This window comes from Salvelinus namaycush, chromosome 4, assembly GCF_016432855.1.
Source record: "Salvelinus namaycush isolate Seneca chromosome 4, SaNama_1.0, whole genome shotgun sequence".
Classification (NCBI taxonomy): Eukaryota; Metazoa; Chordata; class Actinopteri; order Salmoniformes; family Salmonidae; genus Salvelinus; species Salvelinus namaycush.
The window spans coordinates 75,328,149-75,348,691 of record NC_052310.1 but is presented as its reverse complement, the minus strand read 5'-3'; the positions used below and the strand labels follow the sequence as shown (position 1 = coordinate 75,348,691).

At 42.9% G+C, this 20,543-nt stretch overlaps 2 protein-coding genes across 2 annotated transcripts in view; both read left to right on the top strand.

Annotated features, from left to right (window-relative positions):
- The window catches only part of LOC120046001 (rho GTPase-activating protein 27-like), a 37,362-nt gene extending 30,660 nt beyond the window's left edge, over positions 1–6,702 (top strand). Inside the window, exons 11-19 of the mRNA XM_038990916.1 lie at positions 2,850–2,951; positions 3,191–3,289; positions 3,459–3,567; positions 3,703–3,831; positions 4,150–4,248; positions 4,403–4,480; positions 4,881–5,012; positions 5,603–5,708; positions 6,022–6,702. Coding sequence (XP_038846844.1) covers positions 2,850–2,951; positions 3,191–3,289; positions 3,459–3,567; positions 3,703–3,831; positions 4,150–4,248; positions 4,403–4,480; positions 4,881–5,012; positions 5,603–5,708; positions 6,022–6,199 — 1,032 coding nt within the window. The 3' untranslated portion in view covers positions 6,200–6,702. The remainder of the gene's footprint in view (positions 1–2,849; positions 2,952–3,190; positions 3,290–3,458; positions 3,568–3,702; positions 3,832–4,149; positions 4,249–4,402; positions 4,481–4,880; positions 5,013–5,602; positions 5,709–6,021) is intronic.
- A 3,888-nt stretch (positions 6,703–10,590) lies between these two features.
- On the top strand, positions 10,591–17,186 carry LOC120045728 (vacuolar protein-sorting-associated protein 25-like). The gene is made up of 6 exons (XM_038990669.1): positions 10,591–10,766; positions 11,313–11,458; positions 11,698–11,751; positions 11,834–11,922; positions 12,166–12,241; positions 16,113–17,186. Exons 1-6 carry the CDS (start codon positions 10,720–10,722, stop codon positions 16,223–16,225), a joined length of 525 nt encoding a protein of 174 aa, XP_038846597.1. The 5' UTR covers positions 10,591–10,719; the 3' UTR covers positions 16,226–17,186.
- The last annotated feature ends 3,357 nt before the right edge of the window (positions 17,187–20,543 follow it).

The following is a 20,543-nucleotide window of genomic DNA, read 5'->3' as shown; positions in this document are numbered from 1 at the left end:
GCAAAAGTTATTCCCGACTCACAGAAGAAATACCTCAGACTACGGCTCCAGTGCGGACAACTCTCCAGAGATGGGGCAGCACCATGTGAGTTCTCCTCCTCCTCACCTGCCCTCCCCTGCTGATCCTCATCAGATTAGATCAGTCCTGTTCTAGCTAAAATTACAGTTCTGTGATGCCCCAGCTAGAGCACTGTTTTGTGTCTTTTCCTGAAGGCTAATTGGTTGAGACTCCAAAGAAGCCTCTCCAATCAGAGCCCAGAGTCTCAGCGGCACAATGTGTTTTAAAAAAAAATATCTAATTTGTTTTACGATTTTCTTCATTGTAGAATAATAGTGAAGACATTACAACTATGAAATAAAACATGGAATCATGTAGTAACCAAAAAGTGTTAAACAAATCAAAATATACTTCAAAGTAGCCACCCTTTGCCTTGATGAAAGCTTTGCACACTCTTGGCATTCTATCAAGCAGCTTCATGAGGTAGTCACCTGGAATGCATTTCAATGAACAGGTGTGCCTTGTTGAAGTTAATTTGTGGAATATCTTTCCTTCTTAATGCATAAGAATTTGTTCTTAACTGACTTGCCTAGTTAAATAAAGGATTATTTTTATATATATATGCAGTGGGGAGAAAAAGTATTTGATACACTGCCGATTTTGCAGGTTTTCATACTTACAAAGCATGTAGAGGTCTGTAATTTTGATCATAGGTACACTTCAACTATGAGAGACGGAATCTAAAACAAAAATCCAGAAAATCACATTGTATGATTTTTAAGTAATTCATTTGCATTTAATTGCATGACATAAGTATTTGATCACCTACCAACCAGTAAGAATTCCGGCTCTCACAGACCTGTTAGTTTTTCTTTAAGAAGCCCTCCTGTTCTCCACTCATTACCTGTATTAACTGCACCTGTTTGAACCCGTTACCTGTATAAAAGACACCTGTCCACACACTCAATCAAACAGACTCCAACCTCTCCACAATGGCCAAGACCAGAGAGCTTGGCCATTGTGACACTGTCAGTGATTTATTTAGAATTAAAGACACACTTAACCATCATGGCTACCATCCCATCTGGTTTGGGCTTAGTGGGACTAGAATTTGTTTTTCAGCAAGACAATGACCCAACACACCTCCAGGCTGTGTAGGGGCTATATGACCAATAAGGAGAGTGATGGAGTGCTGCATCAGATGACCTGGCCTCCACAATCACCCAACCTCAACCCAATTAAGATGGTTTGGGATAAGCATTTCAGGTTAAGCTGGTTGAGAATGTGCAAAGCTGTCAGCAAGGCAAAGGGTGGCTACTTTGAAGAATCTCAAATATAAAATCAATTTTTATTTGTTTAACACTTTAGGTTACTACACGATTCCATATGTGTTATTTCATGTTTTTGATGTATTCACTATTATTCTACAATGTAGAAAATAGTAAAAATAAAGAAAAACCCTAGAATGAGTAGGTGTCCAAACTTTTGACTGTTACTGTAATACATGCATGCTATCTATCTAAGGGCTAATGGTGTGACGTACTAATGGTGTGACATACTAATGGTGTGTTGTACTTGTAGAGTAGTAGTTGCTTGGGACTATTCTGATATGGCATAGCTACCCCTGGGAGAGTGGAAAACAGATGTCACTTGGGAAATGTAATATTTCCTGGTATATTAATTGATTTCCCTTTCGAGGACAGCTGATATCACATCACCATTGGCAAACTGTCAGCCAAAACCACGAACTGCCACACCCACCCCCTCATCACACCTCACTACACCCTGAAAGAAAGCATGCACTAGTCGAAAATGTCTGTGCTTTCATCCCCTCCATGCTGTTCATTATAAAACATAGAGCTAGAGGTGTCTGTTCACGAGCTAAGACAAAGTAGCTTGTTGTGAGAGTTTAGCCACAGTTGTCAAATCCGCCTTTTGCTTTTTTTGTGCATTTCTATTAGTAGAGCTTAAGGTTAGTATCAAGGCACCAATAATGATGTCTCACTTGAACACTTGGCTTCACATCATTAAAGCATGTTATGTGTGGATCCTTTTTCAGGTGCAGAGTTTGGAAAAAGTTGGAATACTCAACAAAACTAAAGTGTCAGAGAACGGGAAAAGAGTAAGGTAATTCTGACCTCATCCAAAGTCTGGGCATAATTGCTGACATGAAAGACATAGAAACAAGTGATGAAATTATCAGCCATCTACTTGAATGTATAGTCATCCATTATCCATTACATCCATTACATTACCAAATGACTTTCTACACTGCAACATTCCCTGAAGTACAGTACAGCTCACACTCAGTGACCTTCCTGTAGGAAAAACTGGGCCCAGTCATGGACGGTTCTTCACGGAGGGGTTCTGACCTTCCATAAAGAGCCCAAGTCTGCAGCCACGGGAGCCTCTGTGAGTGAGAGGTGTACATGTGTTACCTGCACAGAAAAATATCTCTAACATCTCCTTGGTTACACATTCCCTCACCTGACTGTGTGGGAAATCTACATTCCTGTTCTGGGACATTCAGTACATTTCTGAGGGAGTGAGGGAACTAACAGCTTTGAGACATTAGCACTGAGCTGAACACCTAGACATGGTATCAGAAACATCTACAGTAGAATGTTTCACTGTGTCTTATTAGAAGTAATGAAAGAAAATGCTGTGAACATCTTAGAATACAACATACAGGATGTTGAAGCCATGACAGAGTGACGGCTCAGCACAGACAAGCCCTGAAGGCTCAAGGAGGCATGACAGTCAAAGATTTGTCCAGCTTTCTGATTTCATGGAATGCAGTGCTGTCAGTTTTCATCAACTGGTCCTCCATGATGTCTTTCTCTCTTCACAGATCAAGTCCAATCAGATCGTCCCAGAGGTCACGGTGGATCTACGAGGGGCAAAGATTGGCTGGGCTCCCAGGGATAAATCCAGCAAAAAGAATGTTGTAGAAGTGAGTTGACAGTTGGTTGCTATGGAATCATAATAGGAGTTGTACTAGATACAGCAAAGACAATCCTGACAGGATAGACTTAATTCAAGCATACCGATTCCCTGCCCATTGTGATAAGTGAATCTGGGAAGCAACATCATGTGAGAATACATTTGCCATTAATCCAAGACTGTTACCCTCTGTATACATCTGTAAAGCAAATGTTTAACGTCATAATAACCTCTCTATGTTGTCTTCAGTTGAAAGACAGAAATGGCGTTGAGTTTCTGCTACAGTATGACACTGAGAGTATCATCAACGACTGGCACAAAGTTCTAATGGACAGCATACGACAGCTGGTATGTTTCTTTAAGTAAATTAACTCGCACACTTTAACGTGCTACCAGGTGCATGGAGACAAATATGTACTGGATAAAAAGAAAAACTTCCTGATGAAGGTCAATTTAGGTCAGTTAACTTAATGGCTGTTGGTTCAAACATCATGCATGTTAGTCAATGACATTGCAGGACCAGGAACACCACCAATCTGAGGAGGAGGATGGGGACGTCAGTGAGAAGTCCTACAGTATAGCCAGAGATCAGAGGTCACCAGGTACCATGGACAGGAGGAGGAGGTGTAAGTTCTCCTTGCTCCAAATACACTGTAGCAGACGTTTCAGCTGCAATAGCCTCCGCCAGGTCAACTTGCTCATGTTTCGTGACTGTGTCCCCCCCTCCTCTTCCTCCTCCTTCTCTTCCTTCTCCTCCCCAGCTTCCAGACCGAGCACGGCCACCTCCTCTGGGGGAGAGACCGAACAGAAGAAGGTTCGTACCAAGCTGATGAAGTTCCTCCTGAAACGACCCACACTGCAGTTCGTCAAGGAGAAGGGTTACATCCGAGGTGGGCTCATAGGGTCTTCATTCCTTCAAAGCAGCACATGCCTAACTGGCTCCAAATCAGGCTACATAACATTTACTGTCAGGATTTGTCACGACGATGTTACTAATCCAGAGAGAGATTATATGTTCATATCTTCTGTTGTGGTTGTGATGGGTCAGGGTTGGGGTCAAGAGAATTGAATCATTGAAGGAATTGGAATGTCAATGTACTTCCTGAATTGACTGGAATTGAAATGGAATTGACCCCAACCCTGATACGGGTCAGCATCATATATATATATACACTGTACACACTAACCTCCATCATCCTTTCCCTCAGACAATGTGTTTTGCTGTCATCTGGCTGCACTGTGTGCCCAGGAGAAAACTACAATCCCCAGCTTTGTGGAGAAATGTATTCGAGCAGTGGAAAAGAGAGGTAATGATTAGTAATCACACTGATGATGATTGTTAAATGCCAGCAATAACATTATAATAGCAGTGTATTATTCAGCACAGTGTATATGGTAATAGAAAAAAAGTTACCACAGTAGTTGATTGACCCATATGCTGATGTGTGTGTGACTTCACAGGTCTGGACATGGATGGACTCTACAGAGTCAGTGGGAACCTAGCTGTCATTCAGAAACTACGCTTCAAGGCAGATCATGGTAATGCCTTTACATTTACTGTGTGTGTGAGAGACTGTGTTCTGTGACTGTGTTCTGTGACGTCCAGAGGGTCGTTCTACATTTTTGTTTTATGGACTCCGCTGGTGTGGCTGAATATTGTTTTATGGGTTCCGCTGGTGTGGCTGAATATTGTTTTATGGGTTCCACTGGTGTGGCTGAATATTGTTTTATGGGTTCCGCTGGTGTGGCTGAATATTGTTTTATGGGTTCCACTGGTGTGGCTGAATATTGTTTTATGGGTTCCACTGGTGTGGCTGAATATTGTTTTATGGGTTCCACTGGTGTGGCTGGATATTGTTTTATGGGTTCCACTGGTGTGGCTGGATATTGTTTAAAATGGACAAATAAAACATATCAAAAAAGTAATTGTGTTCCACAGAGGAGCTGGACCTGGAGGATGGCCAGTGGGAGGACATCCACGTTATCACAGGGGCTCTGAAGCTGTTCTTCAGGGAGCTTCCTGAACCCCTTTTCCCCTTCAGTCACTTCAGCCGCTTCATCCAGGCCATCAGTAAGCAGCAGGCCGGACGCTGTGCTGTTGCCCCCTAATGGAACCTCAGTTTCCTCATTCAATGTCGTGTAGTCTGAAACTGTGTTAAGCATTAGACCCACAATGCCACCTGTTTACTCACAGACTGAAACTGTGTTAAGCATTAGGCCCACAATGCCACCTCAGGTTCCTCACAGACTACGTGAATAGACTGAAACTGTGTTAATTATTAGTCCCACAATGCCAACTCAGTTTCCTCACACAGTGTAGAGTAGTCTGAAACTGTGTTAAGCATTAGACCCACAATGCCAACTCAGTTTCCTCACACAGTGTAGAATGGTCGGAAACTGTTAATTATTAGCCCCACAATGCCAACTCAGTTTCCTCACACAGTGTAGAATAGTCTGAAACTGTGTTAAGCATTAGACCCACAATGCCACCTCAGTTAACAGTCTGAAACTGTTAAGCTATTACTTCACTATCAAGGAAGGACTAATCGTGTTTACCACCTCACTTCCCTTTTTAATAAGCATTGGAGATTGTAACACACTTGTGCCCTTGAATCTATACATTAGTAAAATGTGTATTGTTCTATCCTGTCTTGTTTACAGGAACTGTTGATTACCACCTCAAAGTGTCTTTCATGCGAGAGCTTGTTGAGTCTCTCCCTCGGCCAAACCATGATACCATGGAACTCCTCTTCAGCCATTTACGCAAGTATGTCTTTCACACACTCACATTTAGCCTGTGTCTCAAATGGCACCATATTTGCTATAAACAGCACTATTTTTTACCAGAGCCCTATTGTATTGATGATATTATGATAACTAATGATAACTGGTTGTATTCTGCTTCTCTCTCTTGTCTTCTTGCTCTCTCTCTCCCCTCCCTGTCTCTCTCTCCCCTCTCTTTCTCCCCCCTATCGTCCCTCTTTCTCACTCTCGCTCTCTTTCTTGCTCGTTCTCTCACTTGCTCTCTCTCGCTTTCGCTCTCTTCCCACCCTCTCTCTCTCTCCCCTTGCCCCTCTTAGAGTGATAGAGTATGGAGAGGAGAACCGTATGACTGTGCAGAACGTGGCTATCGTCTTTGGTCCCACGCTGCTCCGGCCAGAGATGGAGTCAGCCAATATCACCATGCACATGGTTTTCCAGAACCAGATAGTGGAGCTAATCCTCAACCAATACGAATACATCTTCCATTCCAGTTGAACCAATGGTAAGCATCTGTCAGTCAGAGGACGGGTCAAATTAAGCAATATTGCAGGAGGGGAAAAAACACAATCACTACCGCACAGAGGGTGCATCCAACTAATCTTTCCTTCTTTCTAAAGTGTGCACTTGTTCACTACTCTGCACACATTGGATTGGTGTAGCATGGACTAGAGGGAGTTTAAATATAGGCCTACCTGTCATTTCCTTTCAAATCCATGAAGGGAAGGGAACAAGCGCACACTACAGGAGAAGAGAGATTGGGAGGCAACCACGGAGAAGCTAGTTGAAGGGGATGTCAAATATTTGCACTGCATTTATTGTAATATCTTCATTGGATAATCATTAACCAATTCAGATTGTTCTCTGAATTTCTGCAACTCATTGCATTCCTCATTGTGAAATAGCACACCTGCTCAAGGCATCACTTATGTGCAATCTAAAAAGACATGTGGGTTGCTATAGGCCTACTTTGAAATCTTCCTTTCATGTAGAAATGTAACATCACAATAACATGATTTTATCTTAACACCCCAATCCCCAAGGCAACCTGGAAAGACACTTTGATACTTTGTTTTTACCACAGATCAGACAAACCATTTCAGATGGATTTTTAAAGATTCCATTGAAATGTTTAAAGGTGGATCTGATGTTGCTGTATAGCTCAGAAGTCCTATGTTATGAATGTGTCTTATTCAGTCAATGTATATAACTAATTTAGACATTTATAAAATATATGCTGTGACACTGACTTCCCTTGTACAGCCTCTCTAGATTATGTACTGGATAATCAGATGACATCTTTTTTTAAATACATTTAGTTTGAACTTACAATGAGAATTTGTTTAATTAACACAGAATGATAATAATGTATGGCGGTACTATTTAAGGATGTTTGTTAGCCTTAATAGAGTCGAGAAAGACCAAAATGAAAAGACAGGTATGATAAGCATGACATTAGGTTTTTGTTCTGTACATAGAAATAAATATCATATTTTTGCTGTAAATTACTGAAATTGCACAATGTGTTTCTTTAATAAAATAACAGTAAAACGTGTCAAGTAACATGACTCACTCCTTTCTCAATATGTCTTGTAATATAAACCAGTTTTTCATGACATAATGTAACTTATCCACTGATGTGTGATAGATGTGTGTGATATATAGCCCAACCGGACGCCATATTGCGCTATTTAAGCAATAAGCATGTGGGATATGACACAACGCGGAGTGCCTGGATACAGCCCTTAGCCATGGTGTATTGGCCATATCCCACAAAACCCCTGAGGTGCCTTATTGCTATTATAAACTGGTTACCAATGTAATTAGAGAAGTAAAAATGTATGTTTTGTCATACCCGTGGTATACGGTCTGATATACCACGGTTGTCAGCCAATCATCATTCAGGGCTCCTACCACCCAGTTTATAATATTCCTTTTACGTCATTTGTCATTGGATGAGTTAAGGAATAATATCATCCGATGACAAACGACGGGAAGAGCACGCCTGTTTGAAACGCAAAAGCGTTGCGGTAGCTTTTGATAAAGAAGAACATCAAGACGAAGCGACTGCTTTGTAAGTGGGTTGCACTGTTGAGCGTTACATTGTACGGAGATTGTGACAGCTGGTTAAATGCATCCCTTGAGAATGCAAGAACAAGATGTACGTCAGGAGAAGTGCAGTATTATCATAAGGAGACTTGGAATACGGAGGAGGAATGGCAGGAAAAAGAGAGGCAGAGGAGGTCTAAGAGAGAGAGGGAGGAAGAGGGTGAGCTTGAGTCGGTTAAAAATGCCGGAGAAAAGGGAGATGGTTTGTTAAAGAAGAATGGTAGAACGTGTAAGCAGAATGAGCTGAAGACAGGAGGAGAAAAGGATGTGAATGAGGTTGAAGTATTGGAGGTTGTAGGTGTGGTGAAGTTCTCGGAGCCTGATGCTTGCACCAAGGGTCAGGATAAAGATGAGTCTGTGACAGTAGGAGTGACGTTTTTGGAAAATGTGGACACTTGCCTTTTGGCAGATCCATTTGTGGTTTCAGGGTGGGTGAAAACAGAGTTGGGTGCTGTGGAATCGGTGAAGGTAACCAGAAGTGGTCTTGTGATAATTGTTTGTGTTTCTGATGGTCAAAGGGAGAAGGCGCTCCTCGTTAAACTAATGGGGGCAAGAAATGTGAATTGTTTTGCTCTCAAGAAAAAGGCACCATTGAAAGGAGTGATTTCTGGGGTAGCAGTAAATGTAAAAGTTGACCAACTGAAGCGGAAAATTCCCCGTGTTTGTGATGCTTGTTGTTTGGTGCGACACAGACAGGGTGGCATGAGTGGTGAAACAGAAGAGTCATTGTTCTTTTGAGCTTTTTTATTTAAATGTTTTTTATTTCACCTTTATTTAACCAGGTAGGCCAGTTGAGAACAAGTTCTCATTTACAACTGCGACTTGGCCAAGATAAAGCAAAGCAGTGCGACACAAACAACACAGTTACACATGGAATAAACAAACGTACAGTCAATAACACGATAGAAAAAGTCTATATACAGTGTGTGCAAATGAAGTAAGATTAGGGAGGTAGTGGTGAAATAATGACAATTTAGCAAATAAACATTGGAGTGATAGATGCGCAGAAGATGAATGTGCAAGTAGAGATACTGGGGTGCAAAGGAGCAAAAAAATGACGATATGGGGATGGGGTAGTTGGGTGGGGTATTTACAGATGGACTATGTACAGGTGCAATGATCTGTAAGCTGCTCTGACAGCTGATGCTTAAAGTTAGTGAGGGAGATATGAGTCTCCAGCTTCAGTGATTTTTGCAATTCGTTCCAGTCATTGGCAGCAGAGAACTGGAAGGAAAGGTGGCCAAAGTAGGAGTTGGCTTTAGGGATGACCAGTGAAATTTACCTGCTGGAGCGCGTGCTACGGGTGGGTGCTACTGTTTTGATGTTGAGTCGTTGCTCGACAAAGTGATGTTAGGATGTATAATATGTATGAGCTTTTGTGCCAAATACATTATGTTGTTACAGGTGTCAAGCTTATGGGCACGTGGCAGCAGTGTGTAGGAAGGAGGTTCCTAGATGTGAGAGGTGCGCAGAAGGGCATGAGACAAAGGAATGTGTAGCATCGGGGAAAGTAGTGGTATGTGTTAATTGTAGGGGTGCCCATGGGGCTGGGGATCAGAAATGTTCCATGCAAGAGAGGCAGGTTGAGGTTTCCAGGGTTAGAGTATTTATGCTGCAGTAGTTTATGTGTCGGGGGGCTAGGGTCAGTCTGTTATATCTGGAGTATTTCTCCTGTCTTATCTGGTGTCCTGTGTGAATTTAAGTATGCTCTCTCTAATTATCTCTTTCTTTCTCTCTCTCGGAGGACCTGAGCCCTAGACCATTCCTCAGGACTACCAGGCATGATGACTCCTTGCTGTCCCCAGTCCACCTGGCCGTGCTGCTGCTCCAGTTTCAACTGTTCTGCCTGCGGCTATGGAACCCTGACCTGTTCACCGGACGTGCTACCTGTCCCAGACCTGCTGTTTTCAACTCTCTAGAGACAGCAGGAGCAGTAGGGATACTCTCAATGATCGGCTATGAAAAGCCAACTGACATTTACTCCTGAGGTGCTGACTTGTTGCACCCTCGACAACCACTGTGATTATTATTATTTGACTATGCTGGTCATTTATGAACATTTGAACATCTTGGCCATGTTCTGTAATAATCTCCACCCGACACAGCCAGAAGAGGACTGGCCACCCCTCATAGCCTGGTTCCTATCTAGGTTTCTTCCTAGGTTTTGGCCTTTCTAGGGAGTTTTTCCTAGCCACCGTGCTTCTACACCTGCATTGCTTGCTGTTTTGGGGTTTTAGGCTGGGTTTCTGTACAGCACTTTGATATATCAGCTGATGTAAGAAGGGCTATATAAATAAATTTGATTTGATTTAGAGTAGTGCAGAAGTTGTCATATGCTGAGGCAGTGAAGAAAGTAGAGGAAGATGGGTCAAGGGGGAGGGATCCTGAGAGGAGTGGTGGAAGTAGATCTGTATCAGTACAGAGGAATAGCCAACAAGTGATTTCAGTGAGTTTGGGTTTATTAGCATTTATAGCAATGGTTATCAACTGTACTGTAGGGATGGAACGTAAGTCACAGAAAATTGAGGTTGTGGTGGAAGCTGCAGTTAAGGTATTTGGGTTTGCGAGACTTGACATCAGAAGAGTTACAGAGTGTGTTAAGTGTTGGTGTCCCATCCTTTCAGGTTGTTGGCCTGAGGTAGGACCAAATATATTAATAGTGGAGTAGGGTGGTGTTATATTTTATTAATATTTTTTATTTTTATTTTGGTAAGTGTGGTGTTAGATGGTAGTGTATTTGTTTATTTATTTATAGATTTTTCAAGCAAAGTATAACGAAGTTGTACTCCAATCTAGTAGGTGGCGGTAATGCAACATTTATTGGATGCCAACCGCCGTTATCGCATTGAAGAAGAAGATTTATAGGTTCCACTTACTTCCGGGTGTCAGCTGTGCGAACATCTTTTGCAATGAGTTTTGAGTGGCCTTGGCAGTATAATTTCCCTCCGTTTTTTACGTAAGTTAACCCTTTTCACAACTATACTGTGATTCCAGGTATAAAGAAGTATTGTGTGGATTGTGTTTGCGAATAAAATTGTTTACCTGCTTTAAAATAATGCTAGCTGAAGCTAGCTAGGGAAGTTAGCTTTAGCCATCCAAGGCGAACAGATTTTAGGTTCGATTCAAGGTTTCGATGCAATGAATGATTGCAGTGCTTTGCTCGATATGTAGCTAGCTAGATAGCCATGCTTCTTGATGTTATAACTACTTCGTTTATAAGTATAGTTAACGTTAGCTACCTATGATATATTAGCTAGCTGGCTAGTAAAGCTTGTTAGCTAAGATGGTCAATTGTCTAGATGCATTGCATTCAATTTTCTAATTTGCAACAACTAATGTATGATGTGGTTGTTCCCAGCTAACGTTTATGATTATTATTCACCTCTCCAACTTAATCAAACTTACTTAGCCGTTAGTGAGTGATTATCTGGGTACTTCAGTCTCTTAACTTAACTACATGCCAATATAAGTTGATGCAATGGTTGCTTTTGATTGTTGACAGGTTACAGCCCAATGTTGACACCAGACAGAAACAACTTGCAGCATGGTGCTCCCTTGCTCTGTCCTACTGCCGCCATCACAAGCTCTACACTTTGGACATCATGGAAGTCCAAGAGTGCCCTGTGTTCAACCACAAGAATATTGATAGTATCCTTTTATTCACCATGTTCTAAGTTTCACTTACTGACATACGTCATAGATCTAACCAACCTGAAAAAAACACAAGAGGCCATCTCTGGATCTACTGTCCTGTTATTTGTTGTTGGATAGTGACTTTGAGGCTATGGAAAGGTAATAACTTAGAAACTTTATAAGGATGTTCTTTGAAATTATACCCCCTGAATATTTCCCCTTATGTCTGCTAGAAACCTTAACTGATCTTGCAGGAAAACTATCAACGGAGGCCATACTAATTGTTTTTGAGGAATTGAGGAAAAAAGGTAACAGGACTGCTTTCATTGAAAGATGTATTTGGATACTTATTATGACACTAACAATAATTGAACTGGATATTGCTTGCAGGGAACCTGGAATGGTTAGACAAGAACAAGACACAGTGTCTAGTCATGTGGAGGAGGCCAGAGGAATGGGGCAAACTGATTTACCAGTGGGTGAGTAGGTCTGCTATGGGTCCTGGTCTAAAGGAATACACTATATAGGGAGTAGGGTGCTTCTCTGGACGTAGCCTAGATCTCCTTTTACATTGTTGGAAGAATACTGTAATGTAGTATCATTATAGAAGATGTGCTGTGGTCTAGTAGATTTCCTAGTAATAGTCTAAATCCTGATGACCTCAGTATGCTATTATTGATACTTCTTTATGAAGTTTGTGTTTCCTCTCCCTATCATTTCAGGTCTCTAAAAACGGTATGGTCAATACGGTGTTTACACTCTACGAGCTCGCCAACGGTGACGACACAGAAAGCGAAGGTACAACAACAGAAATGTGCATTTCTGACGTACAGTGCATTCGGAAAGTATTCGACACCTTGACTTTTTCCACATTTTTCCCCCCGTTACTGCCTAATTATTAAATCGTTTTTTCCCCTCTTCAATCTACACACAATACCCCATAATGACAAAGCGAAAACAGGTTTTTAGAAATTTTTGCAATTCTATTAAAAATAAAAACTGAAATACCTTATTTACATAGGTATTCAGACCCTTTCCAGAAGGACAACCATCTCTGCAGCACTCCACCAATCAGGCCTTTATGGTAGAGGGGCCAGACAGAAGTCACTCCTCAGTAAAATGCACATAGCCCGCTTAGAGTTTGCCAAAAGGCACCTAAAAGACTCTGACCATGAGAAACAATATTCTCTGGTCTGATGAAACCAAGATTGAACTCTTTGGCCTGAATGCCAAGTGTCACGTCTGGAGGAAACCTGACACCATCCCTACGGTGAAGCATGGTGGAGGCAGCATCATGCTGTGGGCATGTTTTTCAGCGGCAGGGACTGGGAGACTAGTCAGGATCGAGGGAAAGATGAACGGTGAGATCCTTGATGAAAACCTGCTCCAGAGTGCTCAGGACCTCAGACTTGGGTGAAGGTTCACCTTCCAACAGGACAACAACCCTAAGCACACAGCCAACTCAGGAGTGGCTTTGGAACAAGTCTCGCTCAATACGGAAGTGGTCAGATGACGCGGATGCTACGCTACAGGACTGTTTTGCTAGCACAGACTGGTATATGTTCCCGGGTTTCATCCAATGTCGTTGAGGAGTATACCACCTCAGTCATTGGCTTCATCAATAAGTGCATCGACGACGTCGTCCCCACAGTGACCGTACGTACATATCCCAACCAGAAGCCATGGATAACAGGCAACATGCGCATCGAACTAAAGGCTAGAGCTGCCGTTTTCAAGGAGCGGGACACTAATCCAGACGCTTATAAGAAATCCCGCTATGCCCTCAGACGAACCATGAAACAAGCAAAGTGTCAAAACAGGATTAAGATTGAATCCTACTACACCGGCTCTGACACTCGTCGGATGTGGCAGGGCTTGAAAACTATTACGGACTACAAAGTGAAAACCAGAGGCGCGAGCTGCCCAGTGACGCGAGCTTACCAGACGAGCTAAATACCTTTTTATGCTCGATTCAAGGCAAGCAACACTGAAGCATGCACGAGAGCACCAGCTGTTCTGGATGACTGTGTGATAACGCTCTCAGTAGCTGATGTGATAAAAACATTTAAACAGGTCAACATTCACAAAGTCGCGGGGCCAGATGGATTACCAGGATGCCTATTCAAAGCATGCGCGGACTAACTGGCAAGTGTCTTCACTGACATTTTCAACCTGTCCCTGAACGAGTCTGTAATACCTACATGTTTCAAGCAGACCACCATGGTCCCTGTGCCCAAGGAAGCGAAGGTAACCCGCCTAAATGATTACTGCCCCATAGCACTCACGTCGGTAGTGTCTGACCTCACCTATTGGGACCCCAACAGTAGCCATGAAGTGCTTTGAAAGGCTGGTCATGGCTCACATCAACAGCATCCTCCCGGATACCCTAGACCCACTCCAATTCGCACACCGCCCTAACAGATCCACAGATGACGCAATCTCAATGGCACTCCACACTGCCCTTTCCCACCTGGACAAAAGGAACACCTATGTGAGAATGCTGTTCATTGACTACAGCTCAGCGTTCAACACCACAGTGCCCACGAAGCTCATCACTAAGCTAAGGACCCTGGGACTAAACACCTCCCTCTGCAACTGGATCCTGGACTTCCTGACGGGCCGCCCCCAGGTGGTAAGGGTAGGCAACAACACGTCTGCCACACTGATCCTCAACACTGGGGTCCCTCAGGGGAGTGTACTTAGTCCCCTTCTGTACTCCCTGTTCACCCGACTCCAACACCATCAAGTTTGCTGATGACACAACAGTGGTAGGACTGATCACCGACAACGAGGAGACAGCCTATAGGGAGGAGGTCAGAGACAACAACCTCTCCCTCAATGTAAGCAAGACAAAGGAGCTGATCGTGGACTACAGGAAATTGAGGGCCAAACTGGCCCCCATTAACATCGACAAGGCTGTAGTGGAGTGGGTCGATAGTTTCAAGTTCCTTGGTGTCCACATCACCAACGATCTATCATGGTCCAAACACACCAAGAAAGTTGTGAAGAGGGCACGACAATGCCTTTTCCCCCTTAGGAGACTGAAAAGATTTGGCATGGGTCCCCAGATCCTCAAAAAGTTCTACAGCTGCACCATCGAGAGCATCCTGACCGGTTGCATCACCGCCTGGTATGGCAACTGCTCGGCATCTGACCGTAAGGCGCTACAGAGGGTAGTGCGTACGGCCCAGTACATCACTGGGGCCAAGCTTCCTGCAATCCAGGACCTATATAATAGGCATTGTCAGAGGAAAGCCCATAAAATTGTCTGAGACTCCAGTCACCCAGGTTATGGACTTTTCTCTGCTACTACACGACAAGCGGTACCGGAGTGCCAAGTCTAGGACTAAAAGGCTCCTTAACAGCTTCTACCCCCAAGCCATTAGACTGCTGAACAATTAATCAAATGGCTACCGGACTATTACATTGACCCCCCCTACATTTGTTTTGTACACTGCTTCTACTCACTGTTTATTATCTGTGCATAGTCACTTCCACCCTACCTATATGTACAAATGACCTCTAACCTGTACCCCCGCACACTGACTCTGTACCGGTACCCCCTGTATATGGCCTCGTTATTGTGTTACTTTTTATTATTTTTTACTTTCGTTTATTTGGTAAATATTTTCTTAACTCTTGAACTGCACTGTTGGTTAAGGGCTTGTAAGTAAGCATTTCACTGTAAGGTCTACACTTGTTGTTATTTGGCGTATGTGACAAATAAAGTTTGATTTGAACGTCCTTGAGAGGCCCAGCCAGAGCCTGGACTTGAACCCGATCAAACATCTCTGGAGAGACCTGAAAATAGCTGTGCAGCGATACTACCCATCCAACCTGACAGAGCTTGAGAGGATCTGCAAAGACGAATGGGAAAAACTCCCCAAATATAGGTGTGCCAATGTTTTAGCGTCATACCCAAGAAGACCTGTGGCTGTAATCGCTGCCAAAGGCGCTTCAACAAAGTACTGAGTAATCAAATGTATTTATTAAGCTGTTTTTACATCAGCCGATGTCACAAATTGCTATACAGAAACCCAGCCTAAAACCCCAAACAGCAAGCAATGCAGATGTAGAAGCACGGTGGCTAGGAAAAACTCCCTAGAAAAGTAGGAACCTAGAGAGGAACCAGGCTCTGAGGGGTGGCCAGTCCTCTTCTGGCTGTGCCGGGTGGAGATTATAACAGTACATGTCCAAGATGTTCAAACGTTCATAGATGACCAGCAGGGTCTAATAATAATAATAATAATAATAATAATAATAAATGGCTTTTCATAGCCGAGCATTCAGATCCTGACTATAGAGTTAGAAACAGCAGGTGCGGTAGAGAGAGAGTCGAAAACAGCAGGTCTGGGACAAGGTAGCACGTCCGGTGAACTGGTCTGAATACTTATGTAAATGTGATATTTTGTGTTTTACTTTCATGTGATCAACTGTTTTTGCTTTGTCATGATGGGGTATTGTGTGTAGATTGAGGAAAAAAAGCAATTTAATCTATTTTAGAATAAGGCTGTAACGTAACAATGTGGAAAAAGTCAAGGGGTGTGAATACTTTACGAATGTACTGTATTTCCTGCTATTCATCCCTACCACAAAACATTTGTACTGTTTTATACATACCATCTGAGCTGTACAGCATAAGTAAATAGCTGTAACACATTTCCCCCAGAATTCCATGGGCTGGAGGAGTGGATGCTGATTCGCTCGCTGCAGGCCCTGCAGACGGACGGCAAGGCAGAGATCATCACCATGGATGACGGGAAGGGTGTCAAGTTCTTCTGAAGTAGCATTGCATTGTGGGATTGATCAAGGGCTCAACTCAGATTGGGAACCTTTAATCCTTATAGACTGTGAGGGATTCTGCTAGCATGTTCCCAAATCTGTTTGTGTTGTCCTGCTAACTCATGTGGTCCTGCACACTCATTGGTGTGACACAGGATGTGCTCAGGATGTGGCAAGACAGTGCAAACAGATCTGGGACCATGTTAATAGGGGTACTGCTGTTTAAAAGGCTATTATTTGCACCTCAGCACCCAATCCACTTGCTTGATGAGAATAATAGTACATTTTTGGTTTAGGAAGTTGCCTTTTTTGGTTCCTCATAAGTTTAAAGCATTTTCTTATTGGAAAAGAACCAATCTAGATAGTAAATTTACATTTTAGTAATTTAGCAGACGCTATTATCCATTTGCAGGAGCAGTTTAGGAGATGACTTTAGTTTGACTACTGTGGTAGTCACCTGGGACTTTTGATGTGGGCAGGTGTTCTGACACGTGTCAAATAATTCAGGGGAGCCAGTCCTATACATGTTTAGGTATTCTTGGAGAGAGACTTTCCCCACAATCTATCTTCCCCTTACTGTTTTCTTCTGTTTTGTATTTAGAACTCATTTTTATTCTCACCTTCCTGGTTAATAACGAATATACTTGCAGCGATGTGGTGGTGGTGGTGCGGCAGTGCTGGGGACTTCTGCCCGCCTGTTTTATTGCTGTTCCTCTTTACCAGAAATCCCAGGCAAGACACCCTAGAAACATTTGGGGAGTTTGAAAACCCCCGGAAGAGGAAACAGAATCTTGTTTTAGTTCAGCTGTTATAATGGTGCTGGATGTCTCATGTACAGACTGACTGCTGTAAACCCTTAGTACAGAACCTATGACACTCCTATACACTGTCTCTGTTCTATTGAACCTCTTTTTTTTAAACTAGTGGAATACTGTAAGAAAATAAATGGAATAGATATTGAGTCCTACTTGTAGTTATGATTGAGGACAATGTTGTACGTCAAGGTCTGATTTGAGCGCCAATCAATTTTGTATATATGAATGTCTATGGTGGCAACATACCAAATCTCTGCTCAGGGGAGCTTGGATGAATTTGTTGTATTATAGTGCCCCCTAGTGTCAAAAGATAAATACAGTTTCTGTATTACAGTTTTAATACAACTTTATGAATGGGCACCAGGCTTATATAGGGAAGAACATTATTTAGTTAAAGTAATACTAAAGGTTGTTTGAGAGCATCAAATCAGTGATGTTTTGTGGGACAATTCTGACTGACTGATCTACAAATGATAATGAGTGGTTATGCAGTGATTTGTAGATCAGTTAGTTGGAAGTCGTCTGCAATGTTGATCAAGCCCAGAGACTCTACATAACCAAGAAAGATATAGCCTGCCTTACACAACCGTGTTGGTAGTAATTTCCCAGGAATCACTAGACAGACTGACTGGGATGTTACTGTGTTTACCTACAGTTCATTCGTAAAGTATTCAGACCCCTTTACCTTTTTCACATTTTGTTACGTTACAGCCTTATTCTAAAATTGATTAAATACATTTTTTCCCTCATCAACATCCACACAATACCCCATAATGACAAAGTGAAAACAGGTTTCTATAATTTTTTGCCAATGTATTACAAATAAAAAACTACTTATTTACATAAGTATTCAGACCCTTTGCAATGAGACTAGAAATTGAGCTCAGGTGCATCCTGTTTCCACTGATCATCCTTGAGATGTTTCTACAACTTGATTGGAGTCCACCTGTGGTAAATTTTATTAATTGGACATGATTTGGAAAGGCACACACCTGTCTATGTAAGGTCCCACACTTGATAGTGCAGGTCAGAGCAAAAACCAAGCCATGAGGTCGAAGGAATTGACCGTAGAGCTCCGAGACAAGATTGTGTCGAGGCACAGATCAGGGGAAGCGTACCAAAGCATCTTTGCAGCATTGACAGTCCCCTAGAACACAGTGGCCTTCATCATTCTTAAATGGAAGAAGTTTGGAACCACCAAGACTCTTTCTAGAGCTGGCTGCCCGGTCAAACTGAGCAATCGGCGGAAAAGGTCCTTGGTCAGGGAGGTGGCCAAGAACCCGATGGTCACTCTGACAGAGCTCCAGAGTTCCTCTGTTGAGATGGGAGAACCTTCCAGAATGACAACCATCTCTGCAGCACTCCATCAATCAGGCCTTTGTGGTCAGATGGAAGCCACTCCTCAGTAAAAGGCACATGAAAGGCCACCTGTAGTTTGCCAAAAGGCACCTAACGACTCTCAGAATATGAGAAACAAGATTATCTGGTGTGATGAAACCAAGATTGAACTCTTTGTCCTGAATGTCAACTGTCACATCTGGAGGAAACCTGGCACCATCCCTATGGTGAAGCATGGTGGTGGCAGCAACATGCTGTGGGGACGTTTTTCAGTGGCAGGGACTGGGACACTAGTCAGGATCAAGGGAAAGATGAACGGAGAGATCCTTGATGAAAATCTTCTCCAGAGCTCTCAGGACCTCAGACTGGGCCGAAGGTTCACCTTCTAACAGGACAATGACCCTAAGCACACAGCCAAGACAATGCAGGAGTGGCTTCAGGACAAGTCTCTGAATGTCCTTGAGTGGCCCAGCCAGAGCCTGGAATTGAACCCGATCGAACCTCTCTGGAGAGACCTACACAGATAGCTGTGTAGCGACGCTCCCCATCCAACCTGACAGAGCTTGAGAGGATCTGCAGAAAAGAATGGGAGAAACTCCACAAATACAAATGTGCCAAGCTTGTAGCGTCATACTAAAGAAGACTCAAGGCTGTAATCGCTGTCAAAGGTGCTTCAACAAAGTCTGAGTAAAGGGTCTGAATACTTATGTAAATGTGATGTTTTTGTTTAGTTTTAATATTTTAGCAAACATTTCTAAAAACCTGTTTTTGCCTCGTCATTGTGGGGTACTGTGTGTAGATTTTAATCCATTTTAGAATAAGGCTGTAAAGTAACAAAATGTGGAAAAAGTCAAGGGGTCTGAATACTTTCTGAATGCACTTATTACAATCACCAGCTGATCATGTGGAATGTCTCCATAGGCTTGGTCCTTGGTCCAGCTGAGCTGACTCTTGTGCGTGTTTGCTGATAACTCACTGTAGTGTGACAGGTGTGGCTGACTGTGGCCTTGGTGATAAGTGTCTTGTTTCAGCCTATGGGAGAGAAGCTCTGTCTCCCACTCTACTATCATCATGGCTCAGTGTTTCATCTGCGTCTATATTGGCTCTGTATTCTCTATATAGTGGGATTCTGGTCAAACATAGTGCACTATAGGGACTGCTGTTTGGGACACACACCATGGCTCTCACTCTGCCTTTCTTTCACTGTTTATGATGAGACCAAGAAGGACAACTGCATGAGGGAAGAATTCATTGCCAGAACCATATTGTGCCCTCATAGTCAAGCATTCCTTATTAGAAGAGAGTTGAAGCATATTTTATGAACACATTATTGTTCATATCATCCAAAACAACCTTATTAACAGAACACCGCATCTTAGAACTTGCCCAGTACACCCTGTCTGTGCCTATGTAGTGGACTGTGGAAGCCTGTGAGGGCATGGGAAGAATCCAGACAATCCATGTTTCCTGTACAGAGCTACAGTAAATACACTAAACAAAAATATAAACGCAACATGTAAAGTGTTGGTCTGATGTTTTCATGAGCTGAAATTAATGATCCCAGAAATTGTCCATATGCACAAAAAGCTTATTTCTCTCAGATTTTGTGCACAAATTTGTTTACATCCCTGTTAGTGAGCATTTCTCCTTGGGCAAGATAATCCATCCACCTGAGAGGTGTGGCATATCAAGAATCTGATTTAAAAAGCATGATCATTACACAGGTGGACCTTGTGCTGGGTACAATAAAAGGCAACTCTAAAATATGCAGTTTTGTTCCACAACGTAATGCCACAGATGTCTCAAGTTTTGAGGGAGCGTGCAATTGGCCTGCTGACTGCTGGAATGTCCACCAGAGCTGTTGCCAGAGAATTTAATATTAATTTCTCTACCAATGCCATTTTAGAGAATTTGGCAGTACGTCCAACTGGCCTCAAAACCGAAGACCAAGTGTAACCCTGCCAGCCCAGGACCTCCACATCCGGCATCTTCACCTGCGGGATCGTCTGATACCATCCACCCGCACCAACGAATTTCTGCACAAATGGTCAAAACCTGTGTGAGGCAAGCTCATCTGTGTGCTTGTTGTCCTCACCAGGGTCTTTACCTGACCGTTGGCACGCTGGAGAAGTTTGCTCTTCAGGGATGAATCCCGGTTTCAACCG

Coding starts and splice junctions, on each gene's coding strand:
- LOC120045728 (XM_038990669.1), top strand. CDS start 10,720: ATGAGTTTTGAGTGGCCTTGGCAGTATAATTTCCCTCCGTTTTTTAC. Junction 11,923..12,165: donor GCAAACTGATTTACCAGTGG/GTGAGTAGGTCT, acceptor CTATCATTTCAG/GTCTCTAAAAACGGTATGGT. Junction 12,242..16,112: donor TGACGACACAGAAAGCGAAG/GTACAACAACAG, acceptor CATTTCCCCCAG/AATTCCATGGGCTGGAGGAG.